The sequence below is a fragment of the Diabrotica virgifera genome, chromosome 3 (genome assembly GCF_917563875.1).
Source record: "Diabrotica virgifera virgifera chromosome 3, PGI_DIABVI_V3a".
NCBI lineage: Eukaryota > Metazoa > Arthropoda > Insecta > Coleoptera > Chrysomelidae > Diabrotica > Diabrotica virgifera.
In genome coordinates, this window is record NC_065445.1 from 99,546,104 (window position 1) to 99,570,667 (window position 24,564).

At 33.9% G+C, this 24,564-nt stretch overlaps 2 protein-coding genes across 2 annotated transcripts in view; one reads left to right on the forward strand and one right to left on the reverse strand.

Moving 5' to 3' along the window:
• LOC126881218 (farnesol dehydrogenase-like) overlaps positions 1-24,564 on the forward strand; it is a 378,698-nt gene that overhangs the window by 257,222 nt on the left and 96,912 nt on the right. The window lies entirely within an intron of this gene.
• Positions 1-24,564, reverse strand: part of LOC126881214 (prestin-like) — a 117,704-nt gene that overhangs the window by 18,202 nt on the left and 74,938 nt on the right. The window contains exons 10-11 of the mRNA XM_050645325.1: positions 22,863-23,039; positions 7,730-8,002 (exon numbers count right to left, since the gene is read on the reverse strand). Coding sequence (XP_050501282.1) covers positions 7,730-8,002; positions 22,863-23,039 — 450 coding nt within the window. The remainder of the gene's footprint in view (positions 1-7,729; positions 8,003-22,862; positions 23,040-24,564) is intronic.

The window sequence follows — 24,564 nt, forward strand, 5'->3', positions numbered from 1 at the left end:
CTAGGCATGGATGTATTTTAATATATACATATAGTGAGTCTATTTTTGAAGAAGCACTATTATCTAAAAGTGAAGGGATAATAATTAACGGAAGATCTATTAACAACATAAAATATGCAGATGACACCGCGATTGTGGCAAGCTCTGCTGAACAACTCCAATTACTACTAAACGAAACAAACAGTTTCTGACTAAAAATGAATATAAAAAAAACCAAATACATGATAGTAACTAAGAAAACAAACATACCTACAAACAAGCATACATTTGGGAAATGTACGGATAGAAAGGGTTGATAAATACGAATACCTAGGAACCTGGATTTCAGTGAAAAATGATCAAATAAAGAAATAAGGACCAGAATAGAAATAGCAAGAAATGCCTTTGTAAAAATGAAAACAATGCCCTGCAACAAAGACCTTGGATTAGAACTGAGAGTAAGTGCTGTGAGATGCTACGTGTTAGACCAAGAGGAAGAGGCAGCGCTGAAAAATCTCTTTGACTTTACTAAAGCTAGATTTTTCACAGTTCATTACTGTGAGTGTGTAGAGAAACATACTGTGGTCGGTCAAACGAAACGTAGAACAGGGGTTACTGAGAGGGTATCAAAGTTGCTTTAATCGAAGGTAATTAAATCAATTTACTAAGGCTGAAAATCAGTTCACACATTCTAAATTAAATATAAATAAAAATTATTATAGTCGGTCAGCTGTATGACGGGACAAAGCCGGTCGGTCGGCCCCAATAGTCGATTGAGGAAATGAAGTATTTTGGCTCGCAATTTTTTCGTCCAGCATTCATTTACTTGAAATTTTCACAGAAGTTAGGGAATAGTCCAAGGATCATTTTCTATATCATGCCGCTATCATACGTTAAAACCTTGGGGGTGGTTGCCATCTCATCTCGGGGGTGGGAATTTTTTATTACATTTTAACCATGTAATTCGATGAAAAGTGTGATTCTAAGAAAAAAATGTTTTTACATTTTCTTTGTAAAACTAATATTTTTCGAGTTATTCCTGCTTGAGAATAACAGTTTTTCAACTTTTTAGAGGGTTTTTTGAGAATACCTCGAAAAATATTCTATATATTTTTGGCGATAAAAAGTTTCTTCAAAAATGATTTTGTAGGATTTTTAAAGAGCTATAAGACTGTGTAAATTAAATTCCGTAAGATCCCTTAGTTTTTAATTGGGGCGGGTTTAAAGGGCTCGAATAAGGGGGTGTTTGCTGGTAAGTAGAGGTTTTAGACAGCTATATCTGGCTAACTATTCAATATAATGAAAATCTATGCACAGAGTAATTTTAGCCATTAAAAAGCTACAATTTAGTAGTCTATAATTTTTTTCGTATCTTCAGTATTTTCGGAGATATTTTGAAGTAAAAGGTGAAAAATACCAAATTGCAAAAAATCAATTTTTCTTTAAACTCCAATTTTTCCAAAATTAGGCATTTTAAATCGATCAAACTCCTTAAGTGTGTTAACAATATCAATATAAAAGGAACTACAAAAAGGTGAAGACCAATTTTGAATCAGGAAGGTAGTTAGGGGGTTGTTTTCACTGATTTCTTCGTAGAGAAAAGCAGGTACCAACATTTTTTTTATTATAAGTCGCTTAATTTTCATGCTAGAAACTTTTCATTATTTTTTTAAAGGTCTAATTGTGTACTTGAAAACAGATTATTTAAGCTTTCCTAGAAAAATGCAAATTTTTCCCATTATTTGGCTTTGAATATTTCAAATTATGCATTTGACGAAAAAAGCTAACTTTTAACATGCCGTGTCTCGGTTTGTATTGGTTTTAAAGATATTATGTAATAGAAAAGAATTTGGTTTGTTTTACTAAAAGATACAATTTTGATATATACAGTTTTTTTGATTAAATGCATATTTTTCGAGGCATTCTCAAAAAACCCTCTAAAAAAGTCGATTTTTTCGTCGAAAAACTGTTATTTTCAAGCGCGAATAACTCGATAAATATTAGTTTTACGAAGAAAATGTAAAAAACATTTCTTTCTTAGAATCACTTTTTCCGTCAAATTACATGGTTAAAATGTAATAAAAAATTCGCACCCCCGAGATGGGATGGCAACCACCCCCAAGGTTTTAGCGTATGATAACGGCATGATATAGAAAATGATCCTTGGACTATTCCCTACCTTCTGTGAAAATTTCAAGTAAATCCATGCTGGACGAAAAAATTGCGAGCCAAAATGCTTCATTTCCTCAATCGACTATTGGGGCCGACCGGCCGGCTCTGTCCCGTCATACAGCTGACCAACTATAATAACTTTTATTTATATTTAATTTAGCATGTATGTACTGATTCTACTGATTTTCAGCCTGAGTAAATGTTTCTACGTTTCTACCCACTACGAAACCCTGTTCTACGTTTCGCTTGACCGATCGCAGTATGTTTCTCTACACACTCACAGTAATCAACTGTAAAAAATCTAGCTTTAGTAAATTCAAAGAGATTTTTCAGCGCTGCCTCTCCGTCTGTAGTTTTCGATACTGCAATATGGGCCTGAAAGCTGGACATTGAAGCAAGAACACCTAAATAAGCTACAGTCATTTGAAATGTGGTGCTACAGAAAGATGCTTAGAATAGTATGGACACAAAAGAAAACGAACACGAAAGTATTGCGAGAGATATGCAAAGAATGAGAAATAATAAACACAATAAAAATAAGAAAGTTACAATATCTGGGACACGTACTGAGGGGACAGCGATATGAAATGCTAAGACTGATAATACAGGGAAAGATGAGAGGCGGAAGGAGTATATGTTGAAGAATTTAAGGGGCTGGTTTAAATGCAGTTCTATAAAACTCTTTAGAGCAGCGGTAGATAGAGTAAAGATAGTGATGATCATATCCAACTTCAGATTGGGAGACGGCACTTATACCCCAGGCTGTGGGTGAAAAATAGGTCGATTTCAGGATATAATTCAGGAATTTTTGAAACCTATCAGGTGTTGTAAAAGACGATGCCAGGAATAACTTCTACTAAAATGTAACCAAAAATATTGTGCGCTTTTTTTTTAATTGCGATTTTCATTTGTTAAATTTGCAATTTTTATTGATTTTTAATTTTGTAGCTTAGGATATTGATTTTAGAGAAAAACTTTTTAATAGAAAGTTGTAGTAAATTAAAAAACCTACAATTTGAGCTATGGTAAGTTTAATTTTGTTAATTGGTTATTGCAAAACAGCCTGCGAAAAGTCCAAAATGGCCGTTTTTTACAATTGCATTATTTATTGTACAAATAATTTTTTTTTATTTTTTAAAGCTTTAAAATGAAGATCTTTAAATTCCAAACAAAAAAAATTTGTAAAGCCAGATTAACGAATTTGTTGCTTAGATATTATAAATTGTTTATCCCAAGAGGTCAAATGTCGAAGGCTATAATTTTTGAAAAAAAATCGTAGAGAGTTGGTGAAACATCTAATCTTCTTCTAAAGAGTTATATTTTTATATTCTGATGTAAACAAATGCGTAAAACATTTTTAAACCTCTAATTTTTGGGTTTGAAAATAAGGGGGCAAATTTCGTTAAAAACATTTAGAGCTGAAGCGGCCCTGTACATCCTATGAGTTTTTAACTTACAGATTATTGTTGCTGAAGATGAAACAAAGATTTATAAAAAAATAAAAAATTTCTACGACCAACTGAAGCCGAGATAATTATTGGGTTTGAAAATAAGGGGGCAAATTTCGTTATAAACAATTAGAGCTGAAGCGGCCCTGTACATCCTATGAGTTTCTAACTTACAGATTATTGTTGCTGAAGACAAAACGAGGATTTATAAAAAAATAAAAATTTTCTACAACGAACTGAAGCCGAGATAATTGTTTTTTTTTTTTCTTAAGTCGTAGTGCCTTTATTTATAACAATTAAGAAATTATTTTACAGTCACTGACTAAAGAAAGACTTATATTATCTTAAAATAAAAATTATTATAAAATATAATTACATTTAATTATTAAAAATTATTTTTAAATCGGTGCTTTTGCAAGCGGCCGAATTTTGCAAATCGCCCGGCTCGCTTCAAATCCGCGAGGTCGGAAAATTTTTACGTACCTTGTATTAGGTAAATTTTGACAGAAATAATTTAATAATATTACAATTATAATATACAGTCTATTTACCACTGTATTTGTTTTTCATTGTATTTCATTTCTGAAGAAATAATATTACAAAAATGATACATATATATGAAATATATAACTATACTTTTAATTTTTTCATTGTTATATAAATATAATAATAATAATGATACTTCTTACTATAATATACAATATAAAATTTTTTCTTCTTGTAGTGACTATTCTTTTTGGATTTCACATATAAAAGTTTATCAAGAAAAACAAATACAGTGGTAAATAGACTGTATATTATAATGGTAATATTATTAAATTGATTTCTGTCAAGAAATTTAATACAACGTACGTAAAAATTTTCCGAGCGCGCGGATTTGAAGCGAGCCGGGCGATTTGCAAAATTCGGCCGCTTGCAAAAGCACCGATTTAAAAAATAATTTTTAATAATTAAATATAATTATATTTTATAATAATTTTTATTTTAAGATAATATAAGTCTTTCTTTAGTCAATGACTGTAAAATAATTTCTTAATTGTTATAAATAAAGTCACTATGATTTAAGAAAAAAAAACAATTATCTCGGCTTCGGTTAGTTGTAGAAATTTTTTTTATAAATCTTCGTTTCGTCTTTAGCAACAATAATCTGTAAGTTAAAAACTCATATGATGTACAGGGCCGCTTCAGCTCTAAATGTTTATAACGAAATTTGCCCCCTTATTTTCAAATCCAAAAATTAGAGGTTTAAAAATGTTTTACACATTTATTTACATCAGAATACCTATGAAAATATAACTCTTTAGAAGGAGACTGGATGTTTCACCAACACTCTACGATTTTTTTTTTCAAAAGTTATAGCCTTCGACATTTGACCTCTTGGGATAAACAATTTATAATATCTATGCAACAAATTCGTTAATCTGGCTTTACAATTTTTTTTATGTTTGGAATTGAAAGATCTTCATTTTAAAGCTTAAAAATATAAAAAAAAAATTATTTGTACAATAAATAATGCAATTGTAAAAAACTGCCATTTTGAACATTTCGCAGGCTGTTTTGCAATAACCAATTAACGAAATTAAACTTACCATAGCTCAAATTGTAGGTTTTTTAATTTACTACAACTTTCTATTAAAAAGTTTTTCTCTAAAATCAATATCCTAAGCTACAAAATTAAAAATCAATAAAAATTGCAAATTTAACAAATGAAAATCGCAATTAAAAAAAGCGCACAATATTTTTGGTTACATTTTAGTAGAAGTTATTCCTGGCATCGTCCTTTACAACACCTGATAGGTTTCAAAAATTCCTGAATTAAATCACGTTTTTTTCACCCACAGCCTGGGGTATTAAAGAAAAAGAAGAGAAGGGAGAGTTGATGTATTAGGCACTGTTGCCAAATTTCCCCATCATGTCACACTCTTTCTCATCGGTATAGGGAAAACCTTATTTTACGAATGAACCTATCCATTTGCATGAAACTTTCTTAGGCGAGCCAACGAAGCTTACATCTAGGAATTTTATGCAGTAAGATGAATCGTCATGCAACTTTTTGCAGTCGTTGGAAAAATTTATAACTCGGAAAATATTGAACGGGGCACAATTTTTATACTCAAGGGTTTTGGAGGTTGCTGAATACGAATTTCATGTCAACGATGGTCTCTAAGTTACCTGGTGCCCAGGGTGGAACTCGTTGCCTGGAGTTTTATGTTATAATCATTCAAAATCAATCAATAATCACTACTCCGAGTTTTGGGAGCCGTTAAGCACAAATTTCATGTCGGCAATGGTCTTCTCTAAATTACCTGGTGCCCAGGGTGGAACTCGTCGCCTCGAGTTTTATGTTATAATCTTTCAAAATCAATCAATAACTATTACTCGGGGGGTTTTGGGTGTTGCTGAGCGCGAATTTTATGACGGCGATGATCTCCGAAGTACCTGGTACCCAGGGTGGAACTCGTCTGTTCTAATAATTCAAAATCAGTCAATAACCACTACTTGTTACTTGGAGGATTTTGGTGGTCGCTGAGCACGAATTTCATGTCGGCGATAGTCTTCAAATTACCCGGTGTCCAGTGTGGATGAAATGCCAATAGTGTCAAAATTTCATAAATGTCATTAGTGTTAAAATTGCATAACAGTTGAGTAGATTTACCTGAGGGTAGACCATCACCTGGCATCTTATCCATACTACGAACTGCTTTAATAGCGCCAAAATTGAAAAATCATTTTTGGATAATTTTTATTAAATATACCTACTACAAAAGTATTTTGAGAAAGTTTACTAATAAAAAATTCAAATTTCTTCTTCTTCTTCATGTGCCATCTCCTCTAAGAAGGTTGGCAACCATCACGGCAATTCGCACTTTCGATACCGCTGCTCTAAAGAGATCAGTAGAAGTGCAATTAAACCAAGCTCTCAAATTGTTTAACCAGGAGATGCGTCTTCTTCCGCGACTCCTTCTACCCTGTATTGTTCCTTGTATTATTAACTGTAACAAGTTATAACGCTCGCCCCTCATAACATGTCCCAGATATTTCAGTTTTCTGACTTTAATTGTATTTAAAACCTCTTTATCTTTTCCCATTCTTCTCAACACCTCGATATTCGTGACTCTATCCACCCAATTTATTCTTAATATTCTTCTGTAGGCCCATAACTCGAAATCTGTCTGAAACATCCTTCTTTACTCCAGGCGACGAGTTCCACCCGGGCGCCAGGTATCTCGGAGATCATCATTCGTACCCAGCGACTTATTTACTGATTTTAAATGATTATAACATAAGCCTTCAGGCGACGAGTACCACCTTAGGCACCAGATACCTCGAAGACGATCGCCGTCATGAAATTCGTATTCAGCTACCCCCAAAACCATCGAGTATAAAAATTGAACTCATTTCCGTCATAAGTTCCCGAGTTTTAAATTTTTCATTTTTCATCTCTTTGAGATGCACTTTTGAAAATGTATTTTTTAAGCAATTTACATCTCCCGGAGATCAATTTAGTTCACAAAATTTCCTGACAATCTCTAGAATCGAATGCAAAAAGTTGCATGACGATTCATCTTACTGCACAAAATTCCTAGGTTTTAGGCTTTTTAGTGCTTCGTTGCTTCGCCTTTGTGTATACAATCCAAACTACTCATTGACTTCCAGGCTTCACCTTTCACTTCCACTCTTCCAGAAAATTTATTAACCCGGGAGCAGTCGCGCCGTTAGAAGAAAATCTAACGTTTTATCTTTTTCCCTGATAACTTGATGAAAAATTTTACAACATAACTTTCCACTCGTAAGTGCCTCGAGGAGAGGTGTAGGTAGTAATGCGTAGGTTTAATTTTTTTCTTCTCCTTTTTTTCTTCTTCTTCTTCTTCTTTTTGTGGCATTTATGACTTTGGTGAGAACCAATTAACTTTAATAATTGTTAGAAATAATATTTTTAACAAGTAAATAAAAATACTATAAAATAAAAAATTGTTGTAAATACGTATTGAAATTCGTATTTAAAAACGTATTGTTAGATAAAATCTAACGTGCGACAGATTACGTGCGATTACGTGACAGAAAAGAGCGCGACGGTTCCCGGGTTAAATATTCAGGATAGAAGTTTAATAATTTGTATTCCTACTTACCAATTTATATCTCTCGATATCTAAATACAGGTCTGTATTGGGCACAAGTCCCAAAATAGAGGTATGTGTACGATATCCTTGCATACATAAACTAAAAATTGCAGCAGCAATTCCAGCTATCAATCCAATGGTAATAGAAATAAAAAATGTAACTAAAAATGAAACTATCCAGACCAGAGCATCCCATTTGCTTAATCGCCAAAATCTTGGAATATGAGCAACTTGGAATGTTAATCCTTTTATTGACTCAACAACAATACTGGCTAAGACGCACTAAAAATTACAAACGTTTAACTTTGTCGAATGAAACTTAACGCTAAATTACATTTTTATTTCTTATGCCTTATAGGTCACTGAGACGGTTCTACACGCACCGGCACAACATTCCGCCACTCAAAATTTTTGAAGTTATACTTCTTTAGGCACGAGGGTAAATTTTTATTTTACTGGGCGCATGCGCACACCGATAGTATGGTATAAACCTTATACGGGATCTGATTGGGTGTTAAAATCATCTGTCAATAATTGTTCAATATGGAGATTTTGGATAAATTAATGTTGTGTATATTAGTTTTTATTGTTGTGATGGCAGAGAAAAAAGCAAGTTTATAATATTGTAGTGACTTTTTAAATAGTTTTTAAAAGCGACAGATACGTAATAATTGTAAATGTTTCAGTATCCTAATAAAAAATTTCATAGGTACCTACCTACCTAATTGGAAAATTTAAAAATAACCTACCAAAATAGTATGTAATGCTTTGATTTACACAATTTGATTACCATCAAAATTTCTACCAATATTCACCTAATATATTGTTTTCTTACTCTATGTTTTGTTGTATTTTAATATTTCTTTCAATTCTAAATAATTTCAATTCAAAATCAAAATAATTTGGTTAAATTCAGAACCGTCAAAAGTTTAATCCGTTTAGTTAGTTGATCTTCGCACATGATGACACATGGTCTCCGTGGATAAAAGTTTAAGGTGAATGAATTTTAATACTTACTGAGCTGATAAGCGGGTTCGAACCCCAATGGAAGCTTTTATTTTTTTATTTTTTTTTATACATTTTATGATTGTAAGTATATTTATTGTATAATTTTTTTCAGAAAATACGTATTTAATTAAAAAAATTTCCTACATTGTTCAGAAATCATTTGTGGCATTTTTCAATGTGTTTGTTTGTGTGTGTTTTATTCTTTTATTATTTTAATTGTTGGCGCTGTTTTAATAAAAATTTTTGAGAAGTAGTAATTATTAAACTTAGTTTATTATTTAAATAAAATATAAATAAACTGTTTAAAGTATAATAATTTCGTTGAAATCATATAATACAAGTATAACTTCTTACGTGCGTATAAAGTACTTACACATTCTTTTTATTAAGTTTGACAATTTATAACTTTATTATTTGTACTCCGATTGTAATGATATGATGACCACAGCTAGCGATCGGCAGGTCAACCGTAGATTATCGAAGGAGTATCCATGTTGGCGCATCCCCTCTACATACCCCACTAGACGAAAGCGAAGGAGAAATGGCATCAAGAGCGTATTTACGACGAGCCAGGAGAATCATAAAATCATTTCTTCTTAACGGATTGAATCAAGAAGAGCTGAATGGAAGAGATGCGACGAGCTGAGTTGGAACTCTGCCGAGGTAGGCGCCTCAGTATTGACCAGGAAGGATGAAGGATGCGACCATCTGCTGTAGAAAAGCCTTGGCACACTGTCCCAATGGAGATGAGGAGATCACGCCCAAGATCTACAGGAGGACGCACCTTCTAGCCAGTCATCCGAGACCAATTCACAAATCACCGAAAAAGACGACACTGTTGATGGGACCACGACGTGTAAGAAAATATATTCAACCGTCGAAGGTTTAGCCACCAATAACAATGTGACCATCTGCTATAGAAAAGCCTTGGCACACTGTCCCAATGGATTTGAGGGGACCACGCCCAAGATCTATAGAGGAAGGCATCTTCTTGACAATCATCCCAGACCAGTTTGCGAAGAGAAAACCGAAAAAAAGAATATGCCTTAAGAGTAAACCGTCACAGATGCAGCCAGCAGGAATAATGTGATCATTTGCTATAGAAAAGCCTTTTTTTGGACAGAGGTAGAACGCTCTTAGCTGACTAGGGAAGATGTCCCTAGTACTGTTGGACTCGGACAGGAGAGGAGAACACGCCAGGGCACAGAGACCAGAGTATGGTCCATGTGTCCCGCGTGCCCCCCATAACCAGCCGCCTACCAACTAAAACCACCCCTTATTCCGACCGGGAATATCCCTGAACGTGTTCAGTGGATGAACCAAACATGGGGATATTCCACGCAGTCTAAAAAGGATGTCTGAAGATATCTTACGTGTTAAAAAATCCTATTATGCTTGCCTAGAAGCGGCAGGCACATAGCAGGAAGTCTGTATCTGAAGTTTGAATAGCTGAACCCAAAGCACCTGCCTAAAAGCGGCAAACGCTTGTGGAGTAGGTCCTGGCTCAAAAGTTCCACCAGAGCAGCGGAGAAACGTAGCTAGAAGTGTTATCGTATCTATGGTCCTGGATCAGGGATTCCTCTCAAGGGGGAGAAAAAATTGTCTTTCTTTAGAAAAGAGAATTAAGGTGTTGGAAATCTGTATTGGACCACCATAATAATTTTTTAAATATACAGGGTGGTTCATCTTATTCGCCTCGGTCTCTGTACGGAAAACCACTTGATATTTTAAAAAAATTTCTTCACAGAAATATACAGAGCCTTTAATACTACAACCTAAAAATAATGTGAATTATACAGGGTGTTCCAAAAAAGAGTGGTATATCAAAGTTATATTTTTTCTTATGGAATGCCCTATATCTGATGACATTATTGAATTGATCTTAAAAAATAAGCTATACTTTCATAAGGGTTCCCTATACCTAAATACAGGGTGTTTTGATTTATTTCGATTTTTATAAAAATGTAAGGTTTTAGAAAAAAATAAATATCTACGAATCTAAGAAGCAGTAACAAATTCTTTCTTGGATCTGAATAATAGACTATTTAGCATACTTAAACAGATGCTTATTGCAACAAAATTTCTTACAGGGTGGTCAAAATATTAGATTGTTCTATTAACAAATTCAAGCTGTAATAACTTACTTATTTTAAATGGAACACCCTGTAGCTTACTAGTCTATCGAGTAGAAAGTTTACTTAGCTTTTAATTCTTATTAGGGTTTCCTATACCTATCTTCCTTCATTTTTTAAATATTTAAAGATTTCCTAATTAGTAAGCTTTAAAAATTAGAATTACATAAGAACCTATCTCGTGTTTATTTTATGTACAACACATCACCAACACCAGCAATATACTTAGACAAGATACTGTCATTAATAATAAAATTTTCATTGTTATCATGTAATCACACAGAGTGTTGTATTATTTTAGTTGATTTTGGCCTACATGTGAAATTGAATAATATGTTTATTTTAAACTGCATACCCTATATTAGATGCCGTATTCTGGAAGATATTTAAATTATATTTCATTCCGTATAAGTATTTTCCCTATCTTAACCCAACGGTTATTAAGTAAATTTAAGAACGCCACTTTTTGTTTGAATCTTTAAATCGCAATTACAAACAATTAAATGCAATGGCTACTTTGACGAAAACGAGCCTATTGTACAAAAATATGTAAAAATGGGTATTTACAGAATAACATGGGAATTTATAGTTACAGAATAACATGTGTATTGAGAATATTAACACGGAACTGAAGATATTTTAAATATCTTCCATTATAAAGAATAGAATATCGAGTATGTCATTTAAAATAAGAACACTCTGTGTGATTAAATGATAAAAATGTGAATTTTATTAATGAAACTATCTTGACTAAGATATTTAAGTATATAGGTGTTGGTGATGTGTTGTACATAACCACGACATAGATACTTAATTCTAATTTTTAAAGCTTACAAATTAGGAAATCTTTAAATATTTAAAAAATGAAGCTATATAGGTATAGGAAACCCTAATAAGAATTGAAAGCTAAGTAAATTTTCTACTCGATAGACTAGTAAGATACAGGGTGTTCCATTTAAAATAAGTAAGTTATTACAGCTTGAATTTGTTAATAGAACAATCTAATATTTTGACCACCCTGTAAAAAGATAGGTATAGGAAACCCTAATACAAATTGAAAGCTAAGTAAATTTTCTACGCGATAGACTAGGAAGATACAGGGTGTTCTATTTAAAATAAGTAAGTTATTACAGCTTGAATTTGTTAATAGAACAATCTCATATTTTGACCACCCTGTAAGAAATTTTGTTACAATAAGCATCTTTTTAAGTATGCCAAATAGTCTATTATTAAGATCCAAGAAAGAATTTGTTACTGCTTCTTAGATTCGTAGATATTTATTTTTTTCTAAAACCTTACATTTTTATAAAAATCGAAATAAATCAAAACACCCTGTATTTAGGTATAGGGAACCCTTATGAAAGTATAGCTTATTTTTTAAGGTCAATTCAATAATGTCATCAGATATAGGGCATTCCATAAGAAAAAATATAACTTTGATATACCACTCTTTTTTGGAACACCCTGTATAATTCACATTATTTTTAGGTTGTAGTATTAAAGGCCCTGTATATTTCTGTGAAGAAAATTTTTTAAAATATCAAGTGGTTTTCCGTACAGAGACCGAGGCGAATAAGATGAACCACCCTGTATATCCTTTTATATATATTTCATATGCACATATACACATATATACATATACATACACATACATACATACACACACATATACATGTATATTTTTTTTCATATTTTTACATTTTTATACCTTTTGTAATAGCCTGGAGTTACCCACCTCAGCCATTGTGCTCCAGCCTTTCCATTAGGGACTTACGCTTCATTATTTTTGTTATAATATCAATAATGGTTTCAAAGTTGCTCTTACTGCTAGTCGCTATTTGCAGAAAATTATCAGGTCCAATGTCGCCTAGCCTATTTCGCAGGGTGCCCTGCTCACGGGCGAAAACATTGCATCTAAAAATACAATGTTCCGCATTCTCCCTCACGTGGCAGGTTTGACACGTGTCATCGTTTGATTTCCCGATTGCGAAAGTGAATAATTTGAAGGATCCATGTCCTGTTAGAAATTGTGTAAAATAATAATTGACACGCTTAAACTTGCAGTCGTACCACGTCCCAACATCTGGGATCAGTCTCTTAGTCCACTGGGCTTTCGTGTGCTCTGCCTCCCATTCCCTTTGCCAATCTTCTATGATCCGCTCGCGTGCGATTGACCTTAATTCCGGTACGTGACCATTGCCGTTTTCGTATAATAATTGGCGTTCCTTGGCTAATAGGTGAATGGAGGGCGCGCCCGCTATCACCTGCAGGGCCTTGGTTTAAGTAGTTTTATATGCACTAGTGACTTTCAACAGAGGTTTACGCTGCGCTCTTGTTATCATATCCCTGTACTTTTGGTATCTTAGTACCCCAAACCTGACTGGGATTCCGTAAAGAAGGGTAGACTGAACGATATGTAGGTATAGCCTTCTCCTGGAACTGCTCGGACCTCCAATATTAGGTGTAATTTTTTGGAGGGCCGTCATCTGCACTTCCGCCTTCTTCACCACTCTTTCCAGATGTTTAGTGAATCTCAGTCCTTTGTCGAGGTCTATACCCAGATATTTAGCGCAGCGCGTTGCCTGGACCTTGTTATTTCCTAGGCGGAACAACAAGTCTGACCCATTTCTCGGGGCTTTTAGGATGGCAACCTCTGTCTTGCCATCTGCAAGTTCAAGGTCATTGTCGGTCATCTAATCATTCACTTTCTTGTAACAATCCTCTACGGCCTACGGTCTCAACTAGCACATAGAAAAGCTATAGAAAAGCCTTGGCACACTGTCCCAATGGATTTGAGGGGACCACGCCCAAGATCTATAAAAGGAAGGATCTTCTTGACAGCCATCCAGGACCAGTTTACGAAGTAACGAAGAACCGACGAAGACCACACCATTGATGAGTCCAAGCCGTGTAATATAGACGACACAAAAAAACGTATGCTACATTTTTTTGTTTTCCAAAGAGAAGGGGGTGTAATGATATATTGCCCACAGCTAGCAATCGGCAGGTCAACCGTAGATAATCGAAGGAGTATCCATGTTGGCGCATTCCCTCTACATACCCCACTATGCGAAGGAGAAATGGAATCGAGAGCGTATTTAAGACGAGCCAGGAGAATTCTTGACAGATTGAATCAAGAAGAGCTGAATGGCAGAGATGCGACGGGTTGAGTTGGAACTCTGCCGAGGTAGGCGCCTCAGTATTTACGTGGTGTTCCACCGGAACCGTTACCGCAGTGAGCGGTACTGACAATGGACGGGCGACTGTGTGTCGTTGTTTAATGTTATCGCATTGTATTGAAATGCGATGGCTCCGATTCTGAATATGTAGATAGGTTGATTCCGTCTAGCGAAATTGCTATTGTATATTATATTGTGTTGTGTATTGTATCATTTTAATATTACTATTATGTTTTAATGACAGTAGTAAGTACAATGTTATTTTTTCTATGGATGCTATACAATGTGCAACTTCTCTCACTACTTATATACATTCAAAATGAACAATTTCTCAGGGTGTGAGAAAAGTCGGCCATTGCAGTGAGAAATATTTTTTCTCACGGGTTCCATACGTAGAATCGCGGTTTCCATGGTAACATGCACAATACAAACTAAAATATTTTTGTCAAATAAAATGTGTCAAATCAAAACTTACCAAAAATTACCTTTCAAAACTGTTCAAATATAACTGGTAACTATAATTTTAAATAAATAAAAGTATATAAATATTAAGAATATTAGATACCTACATATGTGTATAATATGTATTTTATTTAAATTTTGGCATATAATCTACATAATAATAGCACCTAAATTATTTAATTTTGAAAATTGAACTCTTGACAAAAACGCATCCATAGAAAAAGTACAGTGTACAACACGTGAGAAAACGACATATTTCTCCCTCGTTTGATTTGCGGCACTTGCCTCGTACCTCGGCTCGTGCCATCAAACTTCTGCGCTCGTGATAAATATGTCTTTTTTCTCTCTTGTTGTACAATATAGTATTTCCTTTGCAGAAGATAGAATTATATTTTATTTTATTTATTTTAAACTGTATATAAATATCCTAACTGTATTTACTTTGTTTTTAACCTGTGTTTTACTGAGTCTGTCGTCCTAAAAGAGCTACCCGTTACATGATTTTCAAGATTCTTATATCAGTTGGTAGGTACATGTATTGATGTCATTTGTTATTATTCCGGTAACAAAAAATTTTTGCTTAGATGGCATTATACGTTGGTGAAAGGAAGTGTTGTATTTTCTCCTAACTTTAAAAAAGTATGTGAAAAAATTGGAGGGCTGACTTTGTTTGATACTCCTTTTGTATTATCCTGGATGTATCCCTAAGGTTTTGTTTTTTGATTTATCCGAATATCTCTTTTCTTGTAAAATCTGTAAATAAAAACACTGCTTTGAAGGTTTATTTAATTAAAAATATCAAACGCACTAAAATTAACAACACAAAACAAAATTAACAACAAAACACATCAATTAAATAACTAGTATGTCCACCTCTAGCAGCAACGACTACTTGCAATCTGTTCGGCATCGAATAAAGGTGTGTTATCCTTGCCTTGGGAGGGGAATAGCCCGATATTCCTCTACCAGGGCCATAACTGTGTCAAATTTTCTGGAGGCCTAGGATGACGGCGAATAGCTATTTTTAATTCATTCCATAAATGCTCAATAGGATTGAGATCTGTGCTGCATGCGCGCCATTCTAATCTTGTCAATCCAACCTCTATTTAAGATATTTATATTTATAAGTCAATCACTGCTTTATTTACAAAAAATTGTACAGCTCTTACAAAAAAAGAGATATTCGGATAATTATTCAAAAAACAAAATTTTGGTAATGCCTCCGGGATAAAATCACCTCTTCAATTTTTCCACAGATTTTGTTAAAATTAGGAGAAAATACAACGCTTCCATTCACCCCCGTATAATGCCATGTATGCAATTTTTTTTTTGTTATCGGAATAATAACAAACGATACATGTACCTACAAACTGATGTAATAATCTTGATTATTTCATTCAAAGGAGATTCTGACCAATAGAAAGCTACAGAAATCTAAATTAAATCGATAATTTTTAATAATTTCCCGTCGTCAAGTATATTACGTCAGATGCCCTTCGTTGCTACCAAAAAAATACATTCAGCGACATTAATGACAATTAATGTTTTAAAAATTATAAAAGTGATGACTTTCAACCGTCAAATTAATATTTATAACAACTGTTTGTTCAATTGTACTAATTTGTACTTACATAAATAAATTACAATAAAATTTTGGTTTTGAACAGTTTTATTCATGAAATAATCGCAACAAATTGCTCTCGATCTCTAAAATTAATATAGAATTTTAGAGCTCTTGTGCAATTACTACTGATTATTTAATTCATAGGAGATTCTGACCAATAGAAAGCTACAGAAACCTAAATTAAATCGATAATTTCCCGTCGTCAAGTGTATTACGTCAGATGCCCTTCGTTGCTACGAAAAAATACATTCAGTGACATTAATGACAATTAATGTTTTAAAAATTATAAAAGTGATGACTTCCAACCGTCAAATTAATATTTATAACAACTGTTTGTTTAATTGTTCTAATTTATACTTACATAAATAAATTACAATAAAATTTTGGTTTTGAACAGTTTTATTCATGAACTAATCGCAACAAATTGCACTCGATCTCTAAAATTAATATAGAATTTTAGAGCTCTTGTGCAATTACTACTGATAATCGAAGTAGGTGCAAATAAAAGGTTATAAATTGTCAAAAATTTTAAGTGGCGGAATTTTGTGTCGGTTAGTGTAGAATATATTACATTTATTGCCTGACCAATTTTTATAACGGGGTTACAGGTAACTATCATAAGAAGAATCCAAGTTCGGATTAACAGAAAATATAAATTCATTGTGATCTTGAAACAACGCTCTGTACGATATGGAAATTTTCAAAATCCGTTTGCATAGTTAAAATAAATACAAAAACCTGAAGTTAGAGTTTTACAATTCAATGACTTTAATTTTAAAAGGATATTGAAATTTTTAAGAATTTGAGATAAAGCAGGTCTTATTAACATTTAATAATAAATTATTAAAGTTAATGAATACTCATTTTAAAAATAATCAACACTTATTTACTACATTGGAACGACCCACTTTTCAAGAAATCCAGGATCAGAAAAAAAATCCAGGTGCGGATTAACAAAAAATATAAAGTAATTGTGATCTTGAAACAACACCCTGTATATTGAAATTTTTAAAATCCGTTTGTATAGGTATCTGAAAAGAGTACAAAAAATTAAATTTAAATGTTCGCTTCAATTTTTCAAATGATCTAAAATGTTCCGAACGCAAATTCAAATTATTAAAATAAGTTGAAATACTAAAAATAAGTTATATTTCCTCTTTATTTTTAAAAAATCCACAATATCTTTGTCGGCCAGATGGCTCCATATTTTCTAAATGTCATTAGGAAAAGTAAAAAAAATCAAAATTTTGGGGGCGGTAAGAGAATAGGTAGGTAATAAATATAGAGATTTCATGAAATCGTTACAGTGCAGTCACTGAAGGTGGATATGAGCTATTATCTCCGATTTCGTTGAACCTCCATCGATTTGCATGAAAATTGGTGAGTGGTTAGAGCATATCTCAAGGAACAAAGGTGACATGGTCCCAACTTGCGCTTTTACCCTGGGGGTGGCTGCCACCCCTTCTCGAGGTTGAAAATTATTTTATTAAAAATAACCCCATAAATCGATAGAGGGGAAAATTCTAACCAAAATTTGTTATATAAAGATATTAAAATAAATCAAAACCTTTTGAGTTATATGTTTACTACTAGAAAAACGTTTTAGTGTTAACTAAAAGTGAGTTATAGGTAATTGAATGTATATTTTGATCGGCGAGTACCCAAATCTAAGTATTCAAGCTTACCTATGGTCCTAAAGTACTTAGAAATGTCTATCAAATGAGCCCCCGAACAAGTCATAGCTTAAAAATTTATGCACCAAAAAGTTTTCAAAATTTATCTTTTAAAAATTTTTCCAAAAAACGTCCAATTGTTTTTTTTTAATAACTCCGTCAATTTTTACGATATGAGGTTCACTTAAAAACCGTTTGAAAGTTAATTCCAAGGGATATTACACCATGGTGAATGTAATCTTTTAAACCGCTTAGTTTTTTAAATAAAAAGGTTAAATAGCGCCGGTTACATGGTTCTCGCGGCAAAATTTAAGCTTTAAACGTTTCTATCTCGGTTATTTTTTACCCTAGAGAAACAGTAAAATAGGTAAAATATTTGTTACAGAAAAAAATTAAAATTTTGTTATACAATCATTTTTTACATAATATATATTGAGTATTTTTGGAGTTATTATCAAAAGAAGATGAAAATTACTATAATTTTAAAAATTCTGATTTTTTAAATAACATCTATTTTTCAAAACTATGCATTCTAAACCGGTCAAAATTGTTGAAATCATTACTTATGCTAATATAAAGAAATTATTGTAAGGATTACTATAAATTTTAATTTTTGTGGAAATGGTGTACGAGTATGTTTTATTTTTCAATTTTTCCTAAAAAATTCGAAAAGCTTCTCTTATTTTCATTATAACTTGCTTAACTTTGATGCTAAACTTCTTTTGGAGCTCATTTGACAGGTATTCGGATGTACTTTGACAGGTTTTTAGCAGGTATATTTTATAAAAAGCACCGTTTTCCCGTTATTTAGGCTTGAATACTTAGATTTGAGTACTCGTCGAAAAAAATACACATTCAATTGCTCACTTTGAATCATAGGCGTAGCGTGACCTAATAATTTGGGGGGCACGGGGTCTACGGGGGGGGGGGGAGTGGTGGTCCCGTGGAAACTTTTTTGAAAACTACCACTTAAGAACTAAAGTAAAGTATATGTGTATTTTTGTTAAACATTGGTTTTAATCAATTTTTACTATATTGATGGATTGTAAAAAGACTCAATTTCAAAATATACAAGTTTATTCTATTCTAGACATAACTGCATGGACATTTATAACACAAAAACAAATTTGTGTACAAGACAAAGTTTTAAGGTGAACAGAACTACAGTAATGGTTTTCAACGAACCAATTTTCGTTAGTTCTAATGAAGCATTAGCCTCCTATCGGCTAGATTTGAAAATCTGTCAACTAACAGATCTAGTTTTTTATCTTTCATGTATTCAGACGTCAATTCTTGCTCAATAGACATCAGGGCAAGCCCACTTAAGCGGTCTTCTGTCATGGTGCTTCGAAGAAATGTCTTTAGCCTTCGTAGTGTAGAAAACGATCTTTCTGCGCTTGCTGTTGTGATAGGCCACGAAAGTGATATTTCTAGTAGCTGCCAAACATCTGGTGCACTGGCTTGAAGATCATTCTCAATAAAAAAATCAGCCAACTCTTGGAACGTTACTCTTGTGGTTGCTTTGTCTGTTTTGACAAAATTGTTCTTTGCATAACAGTGAAAAAACTTAAGATGTGCAGAGAAACTTAAAGACAAGTTATAAAACTTTTGGATTGCCATAACAGCGTTGTTGTCAATTTCGGTCCAATTAAATAGTAACTGGGCAATGCAGTTGATTTTATCATAATCGTTCTTGGAAAAACGAGATTGCAAGTTTACAATTACTGTGTCTAAAGCAGCAAAGTAAATGTCAGTCTTGAACATCTGTTCAGGTGATTGATGAAATTCAGCATCTGAAGAGCTACTACTAGCTTCAAGTTTTTTCGGAATCTTCCGTTTGCGTGGTAGTGAAGGCCTTTCAACTGACAAACCTTTCATACCATATTTGTTACACTGTTCTTCTGACTCATTCCACATCTGAATAAAGCCATCATCATTTCTGTCCAGTTTTAAACAGTCAATGACTGATTCAACTTTTGCAAAAACCTTAGAAATGTCAAGAGATTCACTCTGCAGTTCTTTGGAGAGTATATCAGTCTGACTCAAAACGCTGTGCAATAGTTTTAAACTGAATACAAATTCAAATGTGCTGATTTGTTTGGCTAGACCATCAGCTTCGGCTGCAATTTTACGATTTGATACATCGTTTGCAATAACTTCCAAAGTTTCGTACACTTCAGGGAGCTGCTCTAGAATTACATGGATTGCTTTGTGTCGAACTGTCCATCTAGTTCGAGACAAGCTCACCAGTCTTTTCATTTTTGTTTCTCCGCTTTGCTTACATATTGATTCAAATATTGAAAACCTGTTAGCTGATGCATTAATTAAGTTATACAGGTTATTTACTATGGATAAGCAATTCCGAAGCTGTCTTATTTCTTCACAAAATCTCTGAACAGCCAGATCAAGCAAGTGGGCATGGCAGTGTGTGTACAAAGCTTTAGGCTCTTCTTCTTGGAACCTTGAGGCAACACCTTTGAATTTGCCGCTCATGTTACTAGCTCCATCATATGCCTGGCCGTGCATTTTATTTAAGCTTATACCCAACTGCTGCAGATACTGTTTAATAGTGTGATGTAAATTTTCACCAGTAGTGTCTGACACATCAACGAAGCCCAAAAACCTTTCATTGATTTTAATGTGTCCATCTATTTTAGTAATGTATCGAATGCAAATGCTAAGCTGTTCACGGGTTGAAATATCCGTAGTTTCATCACAAATAATTGAGTAGGCCAAAGCCTCACTCACCTCTTGGACAATTTGTTGAAGCATTTCACTTTTTATGCAATCTATTATCTCATTTTGTACCTGGGCACTTTTGTATGAATGGACTGGGGATTTCATTAATGTTTGGATTCCTTCCTCCATTTCAGTAGATCTCAGTTCTAGCAGTTCTATAAAGTTCCCCCTGTTAAATGAAGCAGTACTCTCATCATGTCCTCTTAAGGCAAGATTCTGTTTTCCAAGGAATAGGATGTTTTCAATTATGAATTTTAAATACCTCCTATTCATCTCAACCATTTTAGTATGTGCCGAGGACAACGAATCTGCTACCGTGCTTCCTGCTTTTCTATACTCATTGAGAAACTGTTTAGATTTTTGATGCATTTCACTCTTCTCATGTTTCCTGAATTTTTCCAAAGCTTTCTTCCAATTGTTCATGCCCAGTTTAGTGAATGACTCCTCCCCGCGACCAGACTTATGTTGACAAAATAGTCGGCATGGGTAACAAAATGCAGCGTCTGTAATGGGGCTATATTCGACCCAATTAAATTCACTGTACCAGGATTCTTTGAACTGCCTCGATTTGGATTGAATCTTGCTTACCTTAAAACAATCAACAGGCTGAAATGCTCCTTTTGCAATATCTGCACTTTGTACTCCCAATGAAGGATCTCTACTTTCGCCCTGGAATGTAGCATCACGATCTGGGCGTAAACAAGATGGCGATTCATCACCAACGCTACCTCCAGTGCTACTTCCCGCTAAATGTCTATCTTCATTTACACTTTCACTTGAATTTCCAAGTTTTTTAAAGAATGTTAGTACAGAGGACTGTTTCTTAGACATGATAACAAACGAACATCCGCAAAAATTACACAAACAATAGCAGCTCAGCTAGTAACAATAAGCTTATTGAACGAATAAAACGTGGCGACCACCTACACAACACAACACACGCGCACTGAGCTGGTATGATATCCCTCCGCCAGGCGTCGGCTGGGCTCGGGTGCATTCGATCGGCTGCTCCAGCTCGGGCGCAACCGGCCAGAGTCGGCTCACCGGCACTTGTAAATTTAGTTGTAACACGCGCATACTTTACACACACAGAATCAAATTAGATGCATACAGAAAAATAGACTAACGGGGGATCTATATTAGTTATTCATTCGTAACTTTTAGTGTATACATATACGTAATTTAAAGATAATTTATATTATTTTTTTCTTTTTTTGCATAATGTTGGGGGGGCACGTGCCCCCCCCGTGCCCCCCCGGCCCGACGCCACTGCTTTGAATTAACATTAGTTTAGTTCTTTAAGTGATGAGTGTATTCAATTTTTTATTATCTTTAATTGTGGTAATAATAACTTTTCTGTAGAAGCTTATAGTTTTTTAGTTATACGTGAAAACAGCTTTAAAATATGCATTTTTATTCGAAAAAAAATCTTTGATATATAATAACTCAAAAGTATTGATTTATGTTAATAACTTTATATAACAAATATTGCTTAGAATTTGTCGATCTATCGATTTATGGTATTATTTATACAAGCGCAAGTTGCTCACCAATTTTCATGAAAATTGATGGAGGTTCAACGAAATCGGAGGTGAAAACCTTCAGTCACTGCACTATTAACTTTGATGCGTCCAATAACTGGGGTACCTACCCTTAAAAATGTGTTGGACCATACCATCAATTAATTTTAAGTATTTTTTCAAACAAACTAAGCTGTGAGGGTATAAACTATATGACTCCATAACGTTGCCCTGTTTGGGGTGTCGGATACTCAAAAATACCCTCTTTAATGATCTAACAAAATGATTTTCCTTTTTTGCATCAAAAACTTCCGATTATTAGAAAATATTCATTGAGGTCACACATTTTGTGAATAGATCAAATCGACGATTTTTCACTAAATTCCACAAAAAAGCCCCCTCCCGAAAATTTCCGTATTGTACGATTCCTACAACGACTGCAGACGGCACATTATGTCACTACTTTGTACTACTTTGCACTATTAATTTGTATGAGACTGATTCGGACATTTGACTGCAACTGCTGTCCGGCAGAACGTCAGTTGCTAATAATTATACAAATTAATAGTGCAAAGTAAGAGGTCTGTCATGGTGACAACTATAAATGCCGTGTGCAGTTGCCGTCTGCCGTCTGCAGTCGTTGTCGGAATCGTACCTTTAGAAAAGTTGTCTGATTCGACATGAATTACTGAATAAATAAAGTCTCATGAGGGAGGTAATAATGACTTTTTTTAAGTGTATGTCCAAGACTTATTACTATAGTACTTGAAATAAAGTAATTAAATTTACTAAATATACTACTTACCCTTGGTAAAGTTTCAAAAAATGGTGCAAACCACAATAAAACAAAAACTAAAAGAAAGGCAGATACTACTGAAACTATCTGAGTAACGCCGCCAGTGTGCACTTGTATTATACTTCTTGATAACGATACGCACATGGGCAAACATGAAAGAAATGCTCCTAGGACGTTGCTCATACCCTGTTAAATAAAAATTACATTTTTTTCTTTATAATGTATAAGGATAAATCAACTAATAATTATGCAACTACATAATTGTTAGTAATGAACCGATAACAAAAGTTAACCATTTTAAAAAATACCTAGAATGTTTAATAAACGAGACACTAAATCCTGATGAAGAAATTAAAACTCGTACCTATATTACTTGCAAGAGAAACTCGTATATAAATTCATGAAACAGATCTATTCTGAGCAATTCTTAGGTAAACTTACAACTAAGAATAAAGTTCCTAAAATGTTATGTGCATCCTGTATTACTATATGGATGTGAAACCTGGATCACGAAGGTTAATATGATGAAAAAAAAGCCTTCTGGATGTGGTCATATCGCAGAATGCTCAGAATACCATGGGTTTAACGCATTTCAAAGAGAAGTCTTAAACAGAATGGGTCAAGGCGAAGATGACTTGATGAAGATGATAAAAAAGAGACTCCGAAACCTTCGTCATTGAATTATCAGGAGATGAATTGTTACATACCACGGAAGATCGAGCACGATATCGGCAAATTGTCATGGAAGCTATATCCATGCCAAAAATTTGGGCACGGTACTCAAAGAAGAACTTATTTAGTTAATCATATTGAATTAACTTTATGAGTTCAAATACCTCATGTCACTCGTATTGAAGACTCTAAAAAAACTGATCAGTAGGCATATTAGAGATATTGTTTTGGCTGTTATTGCTGATATTGTAGCATCTCATACAGAGGTTTCGTTCTCGAAAAGAAAAAAAAACGAATAGAAGAAACAATTTTTAGGTAGTTATACTGTATGCTGGGGAGCCGCGTAATATTTATACGCATCGTTACTAGGGAGATACAGTGTCAGCACAACTAACCAGAGGCTGTCCGTAAGGGAGAGTTCTATCACTTCTCTTGTGGAATTTGGTCATGGATGACTCACGGATGATATACAGCTCGCGTACACACACACTTCCACTACCTTTCTCCACCATCCATGCGCACTGGAGATATTTTTTGCGATTAATTATGCGATTGTTATTGTATCCAGAAAGTACCTTTCTAAATGGACTTCTGCCTACGAGAAGGATAGGACAGAAGAAAAATTCGACGTACGGTGCAAGGTTACACAGACGGGTCTAAAACTGCAGAAGGGTTGGTTGCAGGAATATTCGGTAGTGGAGAGCTTTTCGGTATATTTTTGGCTCAGTACGATTATTTCTAGTTTTAGGAATTAACCTAAAAAACTTATGCCTGGTTGCGCCAACAGATCTTAGGCCTAAGACGTGTCTTAAGCTCTGCTTACAGTTACTTAAACATACGCGTTGCACCATTGATTCTTAGATCAATTTTCAGCTTGCCACAATGGATTGCCACGTGTATTCTATCTTAAACTTATCAGTTAAGACGTGTTAAGATAGACGAGCTCTATCTATAAGCTGAGCTGGGCTAAGCTGAAGCTCAAGATTTGTTAGCGCAACCAGGTATTATAAACCTAAAAAAGTATTCGATTTCACTTTTG